The following is a 20,259-nucleotide window of genomic DNA, read 5'->3' as shown; positions in this document are numbered from 1 at the left end:
TAGCTTCATCAAGGGAACGATTCGTGTGCCACACTTTGTGCTTATGCAAGGTACCATCTAAGCGGCTCATGGCGGATATCTTAGTTGAACTTGGAATATCCAGCGCTTGGGCGAACGGTTAGTCAAAGTTGTTATGCTTTATGGTTGATCGTATCTAATAGTTATATGATACCAGTTAGTCAGTGGTTTAGTAAGTCTGTCTATACATACATCAACTTCTCCCCTTTCTTGGAAAGTGCTATCGGATAGTCAAGGGAGTTTTGCATCCCATAGTTGATCACAACAGCTCGTACTCCCGTCCGCTCACATGGCGAGATCCCCATGTTGTCCCATGCCTGAGTCGGCCGTTTTCAAAAGTAGTAAACGCAATATCCCATATCCCATACCCCGCCATTCTTTTATCCTCGAGCCTAGTGCACCAGATCGTAGCCAATGTGGTATCCAAATGATGGCTTTTATACCCTTGATCGCCAGCGTAGAACAAATAACACAACATTCAAGTATGGATCAAGATCGAGAGAGAAAAAAGTTGTCGTATGCATGCTCTGATAGTCGTACATCAATCATTACTTCCTCTTGCTGGCGCATCCAAAGAGGGCTAAAAAGCCTCCGCCGCCGCCGCCACGATTGCTGGCATTCCCTTCGTTCTCTTTAATACTTGGTGTTCTATTTTCCGTCGGCGTCTCCTCCACGGCTCTCGCCATTTCTCTTTTGAGTGAGATGCTGCTCAGGTCCTTGGTGCTCTGAGCCCAGGCTAGGTCTTGCTGCACCTCGATGCCCAGGCCAGATTCAGAACCCTCTCGTGGTTTCTCAAGCCACTGTTTCAAGTCTCCACTGGTCTTTTCGTCCACGCTCATCTCTTTCATCTTGTTCCAGGTCGAAAGCATATTATCTGTTGATATATCAGCACAGTTCCAGGAGCAAACTTCGAGCTGTAAGTTACTCACCATACTCCGCAACGACTTTCCTCAACTCCCGCAGTACCCTCGATCTTTTCAGGAGCTTCTCGGAAGCGGTGCCAGAAGCATTTGGGTTTTCTAGTTCCAAGAGCTCCTTCTCCAGTTGTGCAATCTCGTCTTGCAGACAGAGGAGAAGTTGAACGTGGACTTCGTCAAATCTTCGGAATACCACAGTGTTCTCAGTGGTCATGAATGATGCCAATTCTGAATGTTGTGAAGGTTTGAAGGCGTGCATGGAAGGAACGGGGTTTTCAGCTGAGGGCAATTGAGGCGACCTTCGCGACTCACTGACATGTGTCGATGGTCTTCGTGCTTGAGGAGGTAGCTGGGGTAATGGTGCAGTAGGAGCTGGAGTGGGAGTCTGCGAATCATAGATTGTCGATCGGGGAGTGGTTGGGCGAGAGTCGGTTGACTTGCGAGGTTTATGGCGCACTGAAGGTGGTTTGACAATGATTTCCGCATCGTCTGAACTTGAGTTGCGCCGCGATCGGAGTGAAATGTTAGATGGATGCGAGTGTAAAGCTCGCTGGCGTCTTTCCGAAGCTGTCGATTTCATGGCCTGAAGCTTAGGAGTGGTAGATTCTGGTTGTGGTGGTGGAGGGGGTGGTGGAGGTGGAGGGGGTTCCAATGGGATTAGCCTGGGAGAAGGTGGAAGCTGTGTTATCGGGTTTGCTGCTGGCATAATTGGTACGGAAGGTCCTAGGCGAGGTGATTCTGCAGGAGTTTGGGGGAGACTTGGTATGAAAGAAGGTCGGCTCATGGATGGGGCTATAGAGCCAGCCATTGACAAGACAGGTTTGCGATTGTACTTGGAGGTTGGAGGGAACACTGGGCCCTTTCGTGAAGATGCCATGGAAGACCGTGATGAGGGACTGATCATGGCCTCCTCTGAACCGGTGGTTTCCGGGTTGCTAGGGGTCTGATCTTCCACCACACTTGATGTACCGTCGGTGCTAGCAGCGCTCGGGACCATGTCCCCAGGAGTTTCTGTCCGGACCGAAATCTTTTCTTCGATGGAAGCCCCCCCCATTGATGTAGGACGTCGATGATGTCCCGATCTTTCGGGATGTGTCAGCCGTACGGCATCGCTGATCGGAGGAACCGGTTCGACGGTTTCTTGAGGGCTTTGAGATCTCGATTCCGAAGCTACGCTTTCGGGAGCCAGTGAGCTCTTGGAGTAGTTGTGAGAGACGCCTTGCCGCAGTTTGGGAGAGGTTGCCTGGCCAGGAAACAGGGAAAACGATGCTGAAGGAGGGAAGGAAGCATTTTGGTATGGCGAAAGCTCTTTCTCGACCGAGGGAGAGGGAGGTTTGAAAGATGCTCCATCCAGTATAGGTATCCAGTTCGGGTCGTGAATATCAGGTAGAGGGGCTGTGTTCAGATAGGATCTTCGGCCTGTAGGCAACTCGACCGGTGCCATTATCGTCGCCATCTTGTCCGTCTCTGGGGGTAGTGGAGTGTCAAGGTCGACAGCTCGTAGATGGCTCCTTCAACAGTCGAGACAAGACGCGGTGATCAGAAGGTCGCGTGCGAGAGACGTCGTGTTCTGTGGGAGCATTTCCTGTCGAGAAAGGACGGTCAGGGCACGGGACTTAGCGAAAGCAAGAATAACTTGTGAACGCGCAACTCGAAGGACTAGGACCAGAAAATGCATGATGGAGGAGAGCGAGGACCATGCCGTTTTCGCCTGCGTGGGTTTGATTTCGGAAGGATTTTTGGGTTTGGATAGACCCATGACGACGGCTAAGGAGGCTTCAAGCCACAGGGGCGGGAGCTGCAGGTACCAGCAGGTACCAGCAGTGCTAAGGCATACCAGGATGGAGAGGGTTAGCCGGTACGGGTCCAAGGGACAACGGCCCAAGGCGAGCTATACCGAAAGTGGACGGGGTGGAAGAGACGGTGATGTTGTCGCGAGGCGTTGGTTCAAACCGGCCTGTTATTTAGGGGAATTAGTGTAGAACGGCCTGCTGGGTCCTGCTGGGAGGATCATCAAGGTACTTCATCCAAACCCAAAGCAGACGCGGGAGGTGCGGTGGGCCTGAAACACCCCCGACTCAATTGATCTGTTCAATTCCAGCAGCGTCAGCAAGCGATATTACAGAGGCAATAGTGGTGCCGGGGCCCATGTACATACTGAAGGGCTGACCACGACGTCCCGGGATATAGCCATGGTCCACGCATGGTCCAGGGCAGGGCACGCAATAGGAAACTAGAGCCACGAATAAAGTACAGAAACTGTGTGAAGGAAGTGTTTACCTAAGAAACGTCTAGACTGTCAGATGCGCGCTGATACCGACGATCAGTCGATCTCTGTTTGTGTGGCAATTTGCGAGATCGAAGGGAATGGCTGAAATGGGAATGAACCATGGCATCATTCATGCACGACTGAGATAGTACCAGTTAGCCAGTAGTAGTACCGTTGTTGCAGTATTCCGGACGGGCCTCACTTGCACATACGAGAAGGCATCTGGGGCTCCTAGATGTCTGGGTACGTGCCTAAACCAAAGCTCCACCGTCCACCTCCCACCAAACTATCATGAAGATTACAATCACAGTACATAGGTGTTCAAACCTTCTCCTGTGTAGTCAAAGTGTCCACGACCATCAAAATAACCATAACAGTAGATATGCAAGTTTCCCGCACAAGACGCAGGTGGCATGGAAAGGCCCGGCTTCCCATTCTGATTCCATCACCACAATATTAGACGAGGTATGGAGTACTATACTCTGGCTCGTACTCATTCATTCGGGCAAGTCGACCTCTGACAGGTTCGACGGTCGACGAAGACCAGAAAGAGTACTCCGTACACGAGCACGAGCACCCAGTCCAGGGCCGAAGGGGCCAAGGCTACCCTAGACACCTACCTAAAGCACACCCTCCTCCTCGCCCTTGGCCTTGACACTATCCACACACAGTGGTACGAGTACTCGTAAGTCCGCACCTAAACTTGGGGGCTTTTATTCAGGTACACCTGCCTCAGGCTTAGGTGCGAGGTACCTGGTCGATGCCTAAGCCACCTGCCCTGCCTGCTTCCGCAGGCCGTTTGTTAGGGTTTCTTTTTTTGGACCCAAGAACCACCACCAAGTTCAACAAACCCCAGACAACCGTTTCCAAACACCGAACGGCCTGTAGCATGAAAACTCTGGTCATGGCTCGCAATCTCTGCTCTTGCATTTTGCCCCGCAGAAGGATTCAAATTGGTATTGCACCGGGGCTCGAGGGTGTACTCTTGTGCCGCCTGATTCCGAACCGAAAATCTACTGTCACTTTCGCGTAGGTTGCCAACGTACGGAGTTCTTTTTTGCCGCTGGGTGCACCTTGTCTTGTTTCCTCGGCGTTATCAGCTGGAGTTGAAGCTGAAGCTGAATCTCAAGCTCCAGCTCCAGCTCCAGCTCCAGCTTGCGGTCAGTTGGCACCTCGCGTCACCATACAAAGTCCAAAACGAGCTACAGCACATACATAGTCCTGACTCGGTGTATAGTAGCAGTGCCGAGTATGTAGTACCCATCATCATCCTTGGGTGCTCAGGCTCATATTCATCCTGCATCCTTCTCATAGGAGGAAGTGCTGTGCAGACACTTCCAAGATGTTTCCCGCTTCCATTGACTACCAAAGATTCGCTCCCCGCTTGGCTCAATACTATATTCTGTAATGATCCAGCTCGTTCAGAAGCCAATGAACAATGAACATGAATTCCCTGACACCGATGAAACAGGGCCGCCTGTTTGTTGAATAATATGTACCATGCCTTTTCGCCCCTTTGTCTTTGCTTTAATCGCTCATCCAGATTCCAATCGGGGGTATCCACAAGTCGTTGCTCGTCAAGCATATTTATCCTTTCATTTCATGAACAGTTGCCAGCATCCCATGGGGCATCCAGCTTCTTCCTGATGATCCCGAAATTTGTCCCACGTTCATTCCCATTCCCATTCCCATTCCTCAAACGCCGTCCGTGAGTTGAAAACTTAAACAATACAACCAGATCACATATACCAAACACAATGCATTCAGGCATTTCTATTTGCCTATCCCCAATCCACAGGGACCTCATGCTCCTGTTCGGTCGAAAAGGTCGTCGATCATAAATTATTTCGTGTATAAATTCAGCGGTGACCAAACCTCCCCATGTACACAACCACTTCGATATTGGGCAGATTGCCACTCCAGCTCTAGCCAGGAGCGACTATTTTCCTTCCGATGGACGGGTCGGAGTGTCTGGGCTGTCGGTAGTACTGCTATTGGTGGTGCTCGGGAGCTCTGAACCATGACTACTCGTACTAGCAGTCGACCGTCCATTGCCTCCAAACAACAGCTTTTCAATCGCTCCAACTTGCTTGCCGTAGCTAGTTCGCTTGAGAAGAGGATAGTTCTGCTTCATATCAGCTTCCAGCCCAACGAGCTCGGCCCCTACTAGTTGGGCATGAACTTTTTCTACAGTTCCTCGTTAGCAACAAATCCCATTTGGACAGCATCTTCATATACTTACGCAGTACGTAGTTGCCAAACTGATCCCTCATCAGCCCAAGCACTGGGGTTGATCCCATTTCGTCTGGTGTCGTTAACTGTCGCAATATCTCAATCCGTTGATCTTGATCCGCGAAATCAATGCTTTTCTCCACAATGTTACTGGCAAACTTGTGTTTCGAGAAGACGAGGAGCTGTTTGATAACAATATTCACAACGAAGCGTCGGTCTTGTGGCTCGCCGCTCTGAATAATGTGCTGAACAACATAGTTGCCGTATGAGTCAAGGATCAGTGGTTGAATGTTCTGGAGAAGTTCATCCAGTATCACTCGCTTCACCTTAGGTTGACAATGTTCTAGCATCCGCTGCACCACCCGACATCCATATTGGTGCGTTGACATCTTCATCATCTGCCCTCGATGCGCATCCACAATAAATTGGATATGTTCTCCGGGAATCCGTTCGATTGCCTTTTGAACCACATGGTTGCCGTTTTGATCCCGCACAATTTTCAAGATTTGAGAATTTGGTCCGTCAAGTTCTTTCACCAAACTGGCTTGCTGGTCGGTCAACACATATTCAAAAGCTTTCTGTACCACGCGACATCCGTACATTTGCATTGACAAAGTCCAGACATGGCCCTTCATCTGGTTGGCTAACACCTTCTTCTGCGATTGATTGCCATGTTCAAACATCTTCTGAATCACATAGTTGCCAAAAACATCCGTCATTAGCTGAAGAAGGTTCGGTTGAATCTCCTTGAAGACTTGCTCCTTTTCATCGCTGTTGGCCGTTTCCAGCTTTTGCTGAATGAACCGAGAGCCGTGTTGATCACCACTGAACTCTACCACATGGTTGTAGATGTCCTTGAGTTCGAGTCGCTTGTTGGTCTTGCTATTCATCCTGAAATCTTCCAAGATGGGACTTCGAACAGCTTGATGGTCGGGCTCTCGACCTTGAAATCGAGGGGCCGCTGGGTAATTGCTGAGCTGTGGATAATTCAAGCCACCATATGGATGAGCTTGTGGATTTAGACGCACAGCAAGGCCATGGCCTGAAAGGTCATACTGATGAACATGATGCAACTGTTGCTGTAATGAAGTCATCGTCGACGGGTTCTGATCATAGTGATATACTTCAAGATTGCGTAGCTTTTGATCGAGTAACATTTGGTCGTTGTGGGACGTCCTGCTGGAAGCACCACTGGCTGGGGTGCTACGAATTGACTCGGGTCCAGTTGGCGGGGTGGCGGCAGCGGAGTAGTACGGGCTATGGAAATTACTTCGGTATTCATTTGCCATTGGCGACAGAGCTCCGCGACCTCCATATGGCATGCCAGCATGATGAGGAGTAGCAAGAGGATCCAGTCGAGAAGTATTCGCCTTATTCAGATGACCTTGGGTTGTTTGGAATGTCGATTCCATACCAGGAAATTGGATGCTTGGCTGGACCAGAGCTCGAAGCTCTGCGCCATTGCTGTCTCGATATGGTTGCTGATACATTGAACTCCGGCGGGCCGGAACTGACCCGGTATGGTCTTGAGCTTGATTGAAGCTGGTTGGGACCAGAGACGGAGGACTCTCGGTAAACTCATGTGTCGAGGGAGAGTAAGAATCTGGTCGTTGGGTGGTGGGCAAGACACGGCCGTTGGAGGTTGGGAAGGGCGGAGAGAGGGCCTGGTAAGAATTGGGGATGTTGGATGAATGATGAGGATATCCAGGTCTTGCGGATTGGAAAATGTTGCCAATCCCTGCAACCATACCAGTGCCGTTGGCCATGGTGTTATCATTGGCTGGATGATGGTGCCCGTTCTCAAATCGCTGGCCGGAACCAAATGGATCATTGCCAATGTGTTTTATGGAACTGTTGTTAAGAGCCTGGTGTTCGAATGGACGCTGCTCGTGGTTGGTGGCACGTGTTGGTGATAGTATAGGGCGGGCGGATGAGGTAAGAGAGCGGTGAGTGCGGGAAAAAGACTCCTGTATGTCATTTGATCCATCTTCAATATCAGGATGACTACCATCGAGCAGGGTCGAACGCTCAGCCATGCTGTTGGGGGGTCTGAACGGGTCTGAACCTTGATTCAAGCCATATTTTGTGGGCGACAGAGGCTGTCCTTTTGGCCGTGACACGAATCCGACATTCGCCGACATGGAATTCCAGGGCATCTTGGGATGGATGTTGTTTTCGTCAGTGGGCTCGGTTGGCGACAGAACCGAGTTGGTCATGTTTCTCGCCTGCCCGAACCCGGCCGACGAAATTTGACGAGCTGGCGAGGCTGCAAAAGTATCAGATGATCTGTTTTCTGAAGATAGCCCAAGGGACCTACGTCTTTTGGGCTCCTCCTCTGGTACCGCATCTCTGAATGAAGCGCCAGGCCCCCATAGTCGACTGGCTGAGTTCCAAGCAGTCTTTGTAAGTTCGAAGTCTGTAGGGACGCCCAAGGATGGCCTTGATGAAGAAGTACGCTCGAATACAGAGACCCGGCCATTTCGGCTCTGTGGATTGGTGATGGTTAAATAGAGCCTCAACAGAACCGTCCCAAGGTCACTTACACTGTCCAGCGAAGTTCCGCCCTCCATGGCCTCGGTCCAATATACTTTCAGTGAACAGAATTGACAGAAAGACTTCCAGAGAGTAATCCTCGCAGCAATGCCGCCAGGATCAGAGACAAGGTGCAAGTCGTCTGTGATGGATGAAGGATAAATGTATGTATCAACTGGAATTTGCCCAAGCAATCAGTGGCATGTCACACATAACGAGTTGAGGGGAGACATACTAATAGTGTGTACTCGAGGTTATATGGGCGATGCTGTACACCTGGGGGAATTAAAAGACGCCGTCGCGAGATGAACTGAGGATGGAAGGAGAGCGAGAAATTAAAGAGGGAGAGGATATGTTCAGCGAGAAGCAAGGTTTGGCAGCGTCATGTATCCCTTCGTTCGCCAGCAAAGCGATGGTACAATCTCAGCAGGCAGCCGCAGGGCAAATGAGAATCATGACCCTAGCCTGATTGCGCAGGAGGCGGGTAGCGGCAGGATGGGTCGAAGTGAGGGCAGCAGGGAAGGGAGAGAACATCTGCCAGCAGATATGCGCCTCGACCGCGAATTGCGCATGGAGCAAGGGATGGTTGTGGAATGCAAGAGTCGTCGGGTTTGTGTAATGTGGTGGGGGGTGCGGCGGCCAGACAAGTCGGTTTGCGGTGAGGGAGAGGGAGGGAGAGGGCGAGGGTGAGAAATGATGAGAGTGGAGTCGGGCGAGTTTGGTTGACGGGCGACGGGGCGACTGGCGGAGAAAGGAAGACAAGAGACAAACAGAACTGGTTCTGGTAAGAACACAAGAAGAAGTAGAGTGCAACGGGTTACACGAAGGAAGAGACACAAGTATGGAGCGAGGGCAAGGCAAGGCCCGAAAAAAGATGATATATCAGATATGGGATGATGATGGCGGATAGCGGATGGTTCATTTGACGGTGGATGATGCGCGGCGCAGGCAGCAGAAGGACCCAGAATCAGGTTGTGACTAAGAAAGTTAGAGGCATTCAGGCTTCACAGACCCAAGTCCAAGCACCACTACCACAGACCCCGGATCGACGAACAAGCTTGGTGGAGTCCGGCTCTGTTTCAGGATCTCCCAGGCTTGGAGTCGAACGCCAGGTGGCTCGTTAGGCTGTCGCCAGACCCAAGGATAGGTCAGATAGGTCCAGATAGGTCAAGACTGCGCCCACCAGACCCGAATAGTCGCGCCCGTTCGGGAACCCCCAGGTGTCAAACATCGCTGGACAAGGGGCCTCGGAGCTGGGTTTGTAGGCTTGGTGTGGCTTGCAGTGACCGTATACGGAGTATGTGGAAAAGGTACGAGAACTGCGCACCTACCTAGGCACTCGTAGGCACCAGAGTCAGTGCGGAAGTACGGATGGGCTTTTTCTCATCCTCAAGATTTCATTCTATCGCTTTTGCGCAACCCAGACCCCGAGTCCTGCTGTCAGGTTTACGACCATTATTGCAATGATAATATCAATGCACGGTACTCCGTACATACAGCATAGAACATCAAGCTGACTATGAGAAATCCACCCCCACATGTCAATCCGGAGCACAATGTGATCCCGTACTCGGTACTTCAATGTGGCTCAGAGCGTGATCTGTGAGTAACTTGAAGGGATCAGCACCTTCACCTGTCCTTGTGTTTTACCGCTACTCGACTCGCTGACCGGTGTACAATCCCCTCGAGTCTCTTGACAAGTTGAAGGAGTGACGTGGCGAGTCCTTTTTGGAATTCGTTTAGCTGATGGTTTTGCTGGCGAACAATGAATGCCCAGGCCTGCTTTTGCCCTGCCCATCCTAGTCACGCACTCGCACTCGCACACCCACACGAACACGTGAATTTGGAGTACATACATACGGCAAGATAATAAATATATAATCTCCTTCCCAATAGCAGTTGGGGGTGTTCCGAAACACCGTGGCCCACCTGAAATAGATGCACACGTGACTTCATCGTTTATCGGCGAGCAGATTAGCGTACCTCTTATTACAATCATAGGCGCCAAACTACATAATTAGAAGACTCATATTCACAAACTTTGAAAATTCATTGGGACACGTGACATGAGGAACGAAGAGATTCAAACTGGCGACCATATTGCGGGTATGTCTCTACTCATACGAGCAATTACTCTGTCCAAAAAGTCTAGTTACTCGTTAAATTATGTACAGTCTGCATTAATACTCGGTATTCTTATTTCCACGTCCACAAAATAAAGTCTGGATTGAGTGTAAATGGGAAATTGTATTCCTCTGGATTGCGCGGCAAATATGAATAAACGGGGTTAGTTAGGTCTATACTGGCTCTCGCAAGAACAAATAAACCGGAAAAAATTGTGCTCGGAGTACTGGGCAATCAGAACTTGAATTTGTTTGTTGATGCATTTCCGTTGGAAGCATCCACCTCAGTGCAACCAAGTCACAACATGTGGAGAGACAACCTCCGACATGCCGATGGCCCCTGGCCGCCATACGTCGGTCTATTGGTGGAATTAAGGCGCCCCGAGAAAATAGTCATGGTGATTGGCAGTGCCCCAAGATGGGTGTGTGGAGCGGCAGGGCAATTCAGCGCCAGAGCCTTGCTGGCTTGCTGACTGGAGGCCTCTGACTGGCCAAGATGCCTGCCATCGCGTGAACATGCGAAAGAGGCACTTTGACTGTCTTTGAAGTACTCCGTATCGGTGCTTAGTAGGTACTGGGATCGAGGATCCGTAGCACGGAGGACTCGCTCGGCGCCAATTTGATGCTTCCTGCGGTGCCATCCAGCCTGGAAGCCACCTCAAGCCACCCGTTGAGCAGTTGGCCGTGAGGCCCCGGTGCCCACTCCATCGCAACTCCCTAATTGCACTCTACTGAGTCCTTACAAGCATCGTCGATTGACCACTTCTTTCGTCCGTCTTCTATTCTCTCTTCTTCGGCCTCCTCATCACTCACACACCCACACTTCAATTCATTCTTCTGCATCCAGGCAGTGTTCAGCTTCACTCTTTTGCTGAACTCGAGCCGTCCATTCGTTCATTCATTCGCCCCCCGACCAGCCACCTCCCCCGTCTATCCACTAACACAGCAAACGCCCGGTGCAACGACTGTGTGTAGACTGCAGCTCGGACTTTGGAACGCGTCCTCACTATCAATCCCAAGCCCATTTGAAAACGCATGCACCTCGCCTTTTCTGCCACCTTCTGCAGACACCACGTATTCAAGGCGCGCTTTCGAGGTCTAAGGTCTACGGCCCCCAGATCCTATCTGCAGGTTCATCGCTCGATCAACCCTCCGATCTCCGACCCTTCCAGCATCAGCTTCACCCAGGGAATCTATAATCGGCCACGCGTCCTAGAAGGACGCCCCGACGCATACGATCGCCGCAAAGCCGTTGTCATGTCTGAATTAAACGACGAAACTCCCCGTGTTACTGGACCTTCCACTGATGACAATCTTCCTACCTTCGAGATGAATCACCTTGGTTTTGTCTTCTTCACACTTCTGCTATTAGCAGTTCTCAGTTCATTAGCCTTCTTTGCAATGCGTCGCAAGCGGCTCGCGAGAGAAGCGGCTGTATTGCCTACATATCACCAAGTATCTCATCACCGATCAGCGTCTATAAGCAACTTCAATACTGGTCGCAAGAACGAATCAGTCTTTGTCTATGATGAAAAGATGAATCTCATACACAATTCTGGCAACCCATCTACTACAGCGGTTCCTGAAATCCACATTACATTTCCCGATGAAGACGAAAAGCCTGGCAGCAGTCAAAAGGGCCGTGTTGTGGTGGTCCATATTACTGATTCAGGTAGCGTTGGAATGGAGCCATTGAACCGCGACATCCTTCCACCATACCAAAAGGAAGATGCCGACCGATTCCAGTCTCTGGACCTTGAAAGAATTGGTGGGCTACGAGAAAAAGAAAGCTCAGATCGAAGATGGTCATAGGAATTGACACTACATAATCGTGACGCGAGACTAAATTCGAGCCGGAGGATCCTCTTCGATATTGATGACCATCCAGTTCATTGGAATGCCAACACGCTGCCCATGCTCAGGGAACAAAGTCGGTATTGGATATTGATGCCTCGACACCACCAGAATTGTAAATATGGTGAAGACCGATGTGGGTTATGTCCCATGTTAATAGACCAACGCACTGAAGTGTGTACGTATTGTATAGTTAGCACTTTTTACTTACTTTTCAATGTCGATGAAGAGCGCCAGCGCCTCTTTATGCCAATCGATTCCTGCAGCCCAATTCCCCGGTCAAAATGAAATTCAAGCCTGCCCCCTCTTTTCACTTCCGATGCGGAGGACTAACGCAAGAAAGACGCACGTAAGAGGAGAGAGCCGCTGCAGGCAAAAATCAACAGGAATGGCATGGCTGCATCGATGATCAATTCATGCAATAATACCGAGGGCTACGGAGTGTTGTCACCAGTGCGGAGTACTGCGAGTACTACTGATGGCTAGGCACCTGCTCAAGGATCCGACTTGTTATTCTTGTTAATTTCCAGATGGTTTGTTTCACTCTGGCAGTTGTGGGAGTATGGTTGGCAGTGGCTCCCTCCACGTATCTCGACAGAACCTGTTTTCCTCCCAGGCCTCAACCTCAACCAGGGGCCATCCAGGGCTTAACCAGGGCTTAACCCGGGCTTCACCCACCAACCCTTGGAAGCTGGAACCCTCGACTACTTAGCTATCCCCATTTCTCCTCTGTACTGTACTCTGTACTCCTATGATTCATTCTCAGCTCCACCCTTACCGAGTATTATTCCCTACTTCGAGCTAGTCCGAACTGCCTCCTCCTCCTACAACAGTTCCCTAGTCCAAACGCGTCAACAACCCTACTCCCGCCAATCAGTTCTGCTTCCTTACCCAAGTCTTCATTTTGTCTTGTTGACATCGCTGGTTCACGCTGGTCAACCACTTCCGCTCATTATCAAGCCGCAATAGCCCTCTTTGCGCCTACATTAATCTTAATTCCGAACGCCTCAACTGTCCATGCCAGTCGATCCCTCGAGGATAATGATTTCCGCCACCGCACAGACACATTGACATCCGTAAACAACTTGAGGTTCGTCTCACCTCTTAAACGACTCTCACTTCCCTTCCTCTCTCCACCGCTATGGCTACCGCGGTGCTGGAAGGAGGAGATCACTCCATAAACAATGGTCTCCACGCGTCAACGAGCGGTATGATAGATCCGTTCGTCGACCATACCCCCCCAGAGCACGCCTCACATGCCCACCGCTATTCTGCTCTTGTCGATCCAGATGCAATCACCTTGGGAGCCAGCACATCGCCCTCCCAGGTCAAACGCAGTTTGGAAGCCCACATTATTGAAACAGAGCGCCGTCTGCATGATACACAGAAGCTCGGCCAGTCGCTGCTGCAACAACAGGCAGATTTACAAGAAAAACTCCTCGAAGTAGATCAACAGCAAGGTGATGCTGAAATTTCTCCCGAGTTAAGGCGCAGACTGGCAGATTTGGAGAGAGAACACAATGATGTTGGGAAGGAGATTGCAAGAGCTTTGCTGGGCCCCAAGTCGAGAGCTGTCAGTGGAGAGGAAAAGCCGGGAGCGGAACCCTCGACTCTGTCAAGTCAAGCTACTGCCTCACCAACCAAGGTCACAGCCCCCAGCAGACGACAGAGAAACCAGCCGAGCAATCGCGCTGGAGACTTACAGTTTGCTGCTGACATCAGCACATCTCTGCTCGCACAGGTCCGCCAACTACAAAGTGCTGTCGCCGAACGAGATGATCTTCTCAAGCAAGCAAACGCAGACAGGGATCGACTCGAACGAGAGTCTTTGGTTTTTACTCAGCGACTCAGGGCCCATGACGAGAATGAACAAAAATATAAGGACGAAAATTGGAATCTGGAGACGCAGTCACATGAATTAATGGCGTCTGCTCGCGAGGCCAATGAGCGAGAGAAGAAGCTGAGAGCAAGTCTCGCTCTCGCCCTCGCTGAGAAGACTCGATCCCAAACAGAGATGGACGAGCTTCGCTTACAGCACGAGAAGTTGGCAGAAGATCACGCAGCCGCGAAGAAGGCACACGATACTGAACTCCACACCTTGAAGCGAAGTATTGATGTGGGCGAGAGCGAACGAGGCGCACTGCAGAGTAAACTTGACGAGCTGACGGCACAAAACCAAGAGCTGGCTCATGCTGTCGCCGCAAGGCTGCGCGGTCACGACCCAGACGCAGAGAATATCATTGGCAACGAGCACGACGAGGATTTCCGAGATGTTGAAGCTCCCGAGGATTCTCCCCCGCCATCCCCGACAAAGGCAACACCCCGTCATGGAGGCTTGGAATCAGAAACCCTCCGAAGCTCATTACACCACGCGCACAGGATGATCCAAAACCTCAAGAATAACATTCATCGCGAAAAAACCGAGAAAATCGAACTCAAGCGCATGTTGCAGGATGCTAGGGACGAACTTGAGCAACGCCGTGGCGATGGAAGCTTGGGAAGTAGTAGCAAGCGACAGAAGACCAAATCTGAGACCTTCAAGAAGCCGCCTCATCCTAACATGCTCGGTGGCGGCAGGAGAACTCGAACCGATGTAGAGTTTGACGATGACGACTGGGAAGATCATGTCGCTGACACTCCCACACATCCTTCTACTCAGCGATTTCTCGCAGTTCCTACTCAAGCTGAAGGACGCGTTACAGATGTTAGCGATGCATATCATACTGCAACCGAGAATGAAGGCGCCTTTGAAACTGCAGATGAGCGCCACACCACGGAAAGTGAAGACTTCCAGACAGGTGCCGAGAGTCTTGCAGGCGATAGCACGGATGACTTGACTGAGACCGAGGAAACCTCTTCTCTATCTCACCGGGTCAAAGCGCCCAAAGGGCCGAGACCATCACTCTCTTTCAGAGCGATGGGTGATAGGCAGTCTTACGTCAGTACTGCTTCTACGTCGGCCGGAGAAGAGGATGAAGAAGACTTGAAAACTCCTGTTGTGACTCAAACGCATAAATTCCGTCTGAGAAATGGCCGACAATCCTTCGGCCGCCAATCGAGAGCTTCAACGGAGAACACTCCTACACAGCTGTACTCTGAAGGAGTTTCCGCAGATTCACCCGCAACTGTAACCAGCGAGCGTAGCCCCCCTGCTCCTGAACAGAGCCTCTTCGCAGAACTTGGTGGATATGAGGGAGGCTCAAACTTCGGGACTCCCGGCAGATCTAGCATTGCTTCTGCTACGTCTACACCAGGCCTTCCTGCCTTCACTCCGAGCAGGCAGAGCACTCTTGGCCCATCGCTGTTGAGCCGGGAAAGGGTCGTTCTGGTTGACTCTGGCACAATGACGGAACCATGGCAGCCTGAAACAACACCTTCCTCCCAAGCGGTGGCTGTGGCCGTGTCAACAGAGGAGAGAGGCACGAGCGCACCACCTTCACCTGAGCGCATCACAACTCCTGCTTCACTATCGCCCATCGACTTCCCTCTGCCCCCCACACTTCCAAGTTCCCCTATCAAACACATCGATAATGGAACACAATATACTCCTCAACGAAATCTGCAGGAGAGTCCACTTAGGAATGCAGCCTTCATTACCCCTCCAAAGACTGTTTGGGATGAAGCTCAGAGTCCAGAACCAACGCAGGGTGAGCTTGAGCGGACTGTCACTGCACAAATTCCTCGACCATTGGGCTATTCCAATTTGTTAATGCACGGCACGGAACCGCTTTCGCCAGAAAGGGCTCCTCAGCCCACACCACCATCACCCGAGCGCCTCACATTCTCTTCCATCCAGTCTCAGGTGACAAAGCCAGTGCAAACACCAAGCGAGCCCAAGGCAAACGCGATCACATCTATGTCAACGCAAGTCGAGGACAGCCCTAGCCGTCCCAGCACTGCACAGAAAGTCGGGGTGACCGGCCTGCTGGCTTCTACGGCTGCTGTTCCTGGGGTTGACAAATCAAACGAGTCGAAAGCTCCAGCAATCATGGAAGATGAGACTAGTGAGCAAGAGCAGCCTGCCATACGATCCGATATTAGGCAGAGAAAACCACTCAGCGATGTCTCAGGCAATTCCGTACCTACCAAAAACATGAAACCCCTAGAGTCTGAGAAAGATTCCCAGAACGCTATCCCAGCTCTCGTCTCCAGCAGCGACCAAGCATCACAAACGCTGCTTACTGCTGAAGAGATTGAGAAGGCTTTGCAAACGAAGACTAGAGCAATGATCCCAGTCTTGCAAGATCTGCCCATGCGCCTTCCGCCACCTACTGAAGTTACTAGGCCTCGAGAATTGGCTCCTATCTCGACAGAAGGGCTGGACCGCGACACGGTTTCCGCCTTCTCCTTCCCTTCACCACCAATTAAACGCCCCTCGAGTGCATCGAGCCAGAGGTTATCAAGCGCAAACTCGAATCATCCACCCTTGCCGGCCGATCACATGGAAGCTATTGCAAAAGCAAGCAGCAGAGTGGCTTCGCCAACACGCGAAATGAACCAGTCCAATCAAGCTACCACCATCATGGGCCCACCTGCTTTCCCAGCCTCAGCCATGCGTCGTCCGAAGACACCTGGCGATTCTATTCGATCACCCACTCGCGATAGCAACACGGTACGAAGCTCTAACGTTGGCCGTTACAATCGTGGAACTGTTGCCTCACAGATGTCCCGCCGTTCATCAGTGTCATCATTTGCCTCAGAGGTCGATGTCCGCTTCAACCTGCCAGGAAATCCACAAGTGTCACCACATAACTTTGGTACTGACCCGAAGATCATCCAGGCTATCACCCAAACGATGATCGGCGAATTCTTGTGGAAGTACACTCGTAAAGCAGGTCGCGCTGAAATGTCAGAGACACGCCATCGCAGATATTTCTGGGTTCATCCATATACCAAGACCCTTTATTGGTCCGATCAAGATCCTCAAACAGCCGGCAGAAATGAAATGAGGGCAAAGAGCGTTTTAATTGAAAGTGTCCAGGTAATTAATGATGACAACCCTATGCCGCCTGGTTTGCACCGCAAAAGTATTGAAGTCGTGACACCTGGTCGACGGGTAAGGTTCACCGCAAGTACTGGCCAGAGACATGAGACGTGGTGCAATGCTTTGAAGTATCTGCTAGTGCGCAATGAAGAACAAAATGGCGAGCGCTATACTGCTGGAGGAAATGAGATAACACGAGATGACGTGAATGAGTTTAGTGTCAATGGAGCTGGCTATAGAGCTTCTCTTGCAAGAGATGGAAGTCGCATGAGCCTTTCTAGCTACAACTCACGGACGACTCGTGGATCAGTGGTCCCTGGGCAGAATCTTGCTCCTGGTGTCGCTGTTAGCAGCAGCGCTACGCGTACTCCACATGATTCTACAGCAAGTCGCACAGCACCCAGCTCCGTGGTTCGGAGAAGTCGTGCTGATCAGGCCCAAGATGGTGATGGAGACCGCACTGTGAGGGCAAGCAGCGTTAGTCGATTCTCACGTATGATTGGGTCAGTCACAGGAAGGACTCCGCGTGCCAGTGAAGCGTTTACTACTCCTGGTGGGGCTTCTAGTGAAGGTACTAGCATTTACGATGCTAGTGTCGTCGGTGATGGCCGTAAAGACTCAGCAGAAGAACTACGAAGAGAGATGTTGAAACAGGAACAAGTTGGCTTTGGAGGCCTGGAGAATGTGCGGGCTTGTTGTGATGGTAAGCCAACTTATTTATCATATGCTTCTGTGACTAATCCAAAACGTTCAGGCAAGCACGACGTCTCAACGTTGACACATGCTCACCGTCATGGCTCAAACTCAGGCCATATGCACCGTGGCATCAGTATGAGCATGAGCCTCAGGGGGTCGGCGAGACGAAGCGGCGCGGCTTCAGCCCCTGCCGCCCAAACACCGACCAAAACCGGAGCATCGTAAACTTCTCACTTGCATTGCTGGCGCCTGCGGCACCTTTCCTTTGTATGCCCCGTCTTCAACAGCAAATTGCTGCTCACATCCAGAGAGGAAAGGGCCCAAAGGTCAACGCGTTGCACCAAAATAAAGACAATGAATCTGGAATCTAGCGCATGCTTTTAAAGGCTGATCGGTCTTTTAATGTGGTTGTTGAGTAATTTCAATCCGCCTAGCATGAACCTCTCTCTTGGGCAGGCGGGGTTAGGTTAGGCAGGATAAATGGTGAAATGTATTGCCCTGTGCGATCCCCTCTCATTGACTGTTGAGCCGGGTACGATACTCCGAACGCTCCTTTTTCCCCTGCTGCATACGGCGGTCCGGGGCTTGGTACTAACTATTAGTAGTAGGTAGTGTACTGAGGAGGGGGTGGTACACTGGCGAGACGAGATGGAGACGTGTTCACGATCCTACACATGCTCCTCGACGTTCTCTGACTCAACCGGCGCAAATCAGAATGAAAATGAATAATGGTTATAAATTGGGAATCTGCTCTAAAACCTCTTAGTTCCCCCTTTTTCATTTGGCTGCTACTAGTCATAGAATCGCGTCGTGGGTCTCGTTTGATCGCTGTGTGAGATGCATATATGTATATATAAGAGATGCATATATGTAAATATAGGGCTGGGTAAACTAGTTGGCTGAATGGGCGGGCTCTGACGGACATAAGCTACCGTGTCGCTCATGAGACTGGGTCACGGCTAAGGTGAGTGATGATTGCTCAGCACACTGGAGATGGCGACCTGGAAGAGACGAGGGAGATAGGTAGGAAGAATGAGCCCTCTTGTAAAGCCCAATTCTCGTTAGACTACTACATGATGTAGACTTTCCGCACTTCGTCCCAAGTGAAGCTTTCGCCTGTTGTGGGATCGCGGACTTCACCTTCCTTACCGATCTGCAGGTCGCTGATCCCGGCGTCTCCACTCAATCCTGCCATGGCCAGCTTTCGCTGCAGCTCCTCGAGCCGCTCGCGACCGTAGATGCGCCCGTTGGGTAAGACCACGGGGTCTGGCTCCACTGAACTTGTGGTATGATGTGCGTAGGGGACGTTTCGAGCGAGATCGTTGAGTTCCATGCTGCAGATGGGACAGAGCGAGGTATTGGAGGCGATCCGTGCGTGACCTGGCGTGGATGAGCTGGCAGGATTGTAGGCGCTGTGGCAGGCAGGAGTCTTTAGAGCGGAGAGACCTGCTGACAGAGCGACATGTAGGAGTGGCTGTACGGGTAGGGTGAGTAGAGTGTGGTGGGTTTCGATGAATAAATTGGATAGGTCGTGCCATCGAGAAGGGGACAAAAGCGCTCGGTAGGGTTCGGCGTCTGTGTCAGGTGCTTGAGCGAGAAGGCCGGCTGCTTGCATGATCAGCTCGGAGCGAGATGCCGTGTGTACTGTGAGGTGCTGTTGGGCGTGCATCATGGCCTCGAGTTTCTTGACCGTGGTGCCTGCCCGCACGAGTTCGATATATTGTTGTAGTCGGAGCTCGAACTCTAAGTTGGTGGTCTTGTATGGGGCCGTGACGAGCTTCTTCAACGAACTCTTGTTCTCGTTGATCCAGGCTAGTGCTTCCTTCGTCTCGCCCCGGTTGAGAGAGGAGGCGATCTTGTGGCATGTCACGAACGTATCCAGGTCGATGAGATGGGATATTTGCTTGGACTCGGCCAGGGTAGACGCTGACTTGGAGTAGCCCGACCGCAAGAGGTAGTCAACCATTAACCTGTCAAGCCGTGTTCTTGACCACTTTTCGTATTGGACGTCTGTCAAAGATGGTATTTCATAAAGGTCTTGCAGATGTTTAATGCGTTTCGCCGAGTCATCGTGCAGGGCTTCTTCCTCGACATGTAGTTTCTCCAGCTTGCGTTTGAAATTCTGCATTCTCTGTATCATGGCATCCAGGGATGCCAGAGTCTGGTCCGGGGTCTGGGAAGAACTGAGAGCAGCGTTGGCCGTATCTTTGAGAGCAGGCAGGATCTGGTCTCTTTCTCGCTCGACGTAGCGCTGGGTATTCCGAAAGTTTCGGCGGACGAGTTCATGGGGTAATCGCAGGAGTGGTTGGTCCTACGGTGGCAAAGTTTAGCACATCATCAAACAAGAACAGGTATGAAATGAGGGTATTACCAGGAGAATGTGACTGTCTGGGTTGAGCTTCGGCGCGGAGAGATCAGCAGCCATGGTGAGAAGTGTAGTGGATCGGTGCAAAGGACGATTTCACACCGGGTTCAAGATTCTAACATTCGTCTACAATGCGTCATGTAGCGAACTGGGCGTATGGAAGATCGGGGGGACTGGCGGGGTTGGTGAACCAAGTGACCACGGCATCTTGCATCGATGTATTCTGTAGTCACCGATGCCGTGGTTGATGCCAAGGCTTGAAGCACGCT

General features: G+C 51.3%; 5 protein-coding genes across 5 annotated transcripts; 2 read left to right on the top strand and 3 right to left on the bottom strand.

Annotated features, from left to right (window-relative positions):
* Nucleotides 1-713: 713 nt before the first annotated feature.
* Nucleotides 714-2,391, bottom strand: A1O9_02748 (uncharacterized protein; the record flags this gene model as incomplete). Its single annotated transcript, XM_013408319.1, has 2 exons — nucleotides 714-892; nucleotides 948-2,391. Coding segments are annotated over 2 exons (1,623 nt in total), but the record flags the coding sequence as incomplete, so codon positions are not given.
* A 2,752-nt stretch (nucleotides 2,392-5,143) lies between these two features.
* Nucleotides 5,144-7,652, bottom strand: A1O9_02747 (uncharacterized protein; the record flags this gene model as incomplete). The annotated part of the gene is made up of 2 exons (XM_013408318.1): nucleotides 5,144-5,391; nucleotides 5,447-7,652. The coding sequence occupies 2 exons, from the start codon at nucleotides 7,650-7,652 to the stop codon at nucleotides 5,144-5,146; spliced, it is 2,454 nt and encodes an 817-aa protein (XP_013263772.1).
* A 3,768-nt stretch (nucleotides 7,653-11,420) lies between these two features.
* A1O9_02746 (uncharacterized protein) lies at nucleotides 11,421-11,903 on the top strand (the record flags this gene model as incomplete). The annotated part of the gene is made up of 1 exon (XM_013408317.1): nucleotides 11,421-11,903. One exon carries the CDS (start codon nucleotides 11,421-11,423, stop codon nucleotides 11,901-11,903), a length of 483 nt encoding a protein of 160 aa, XP_013263771.1.
* Nucleotides 11,904-13,086: 1,183 nt separating this feature from the next.
* On the top strand, nucleotides 13,087-17,850 carry A1O9_02745 (uncharacterized protein; the record flags this gene model as incomplete). The annotated part of the gene is made up of 1 exon (XM_013408316.1): nucleotides 13,087-17,850. The coding sequence occupies one exon, from the start codon at nucleotides 13,087-13,089 to the stop codon at nucleotides 17,848-17,850; it is 4,764 nt and encodes a 1,587-aa protein (XP_013263770.1).
* An 844-nt stretch (nucleotides 17,851-18,694) lies between these two features.
* A1O9_02744 (uncharacterized protein) lies at nucleotides 18,695-20,050 on the bottom strand (the record flags this gene model as incomplete). Its single annotated transcript, XM_013408315.1, has 2 exons — nucleotides 18,695-19,936; nucleotides 19,997-20,050. The coding sequence occupies 2 exons, from the start codon at nucleotides 20,048-20,050 to the stop codon at nucleotides 18,695-18,697; spliced, it is 1,296 nt and encodes a 431-aa protein (XP_013263769.1).
* Nucleotides 20,051-20,259: the final 209 nt, after the last annotated feature.

The sequence above is a fragment of the Exophiala aquamarina genome (genome assembly GCF_000709125.1).
Source record: "Exophiala aquamarina CBS 119918 chromosome Unknown aczIA-supercont1.2, whole genome shotgun sequence".
Lineage (NCBI taxonomy): Eukaryota > Fungi > Ascomycota > Eurotiomycetes > Chaetothyriales > Herpotrichiellaceae > Exophiala > Exophiala aquamarina.
Note: the sequence above shows the minus strand (reverse complement) of the source record. Positions and strands in the feature narration are given on the sequence as shown.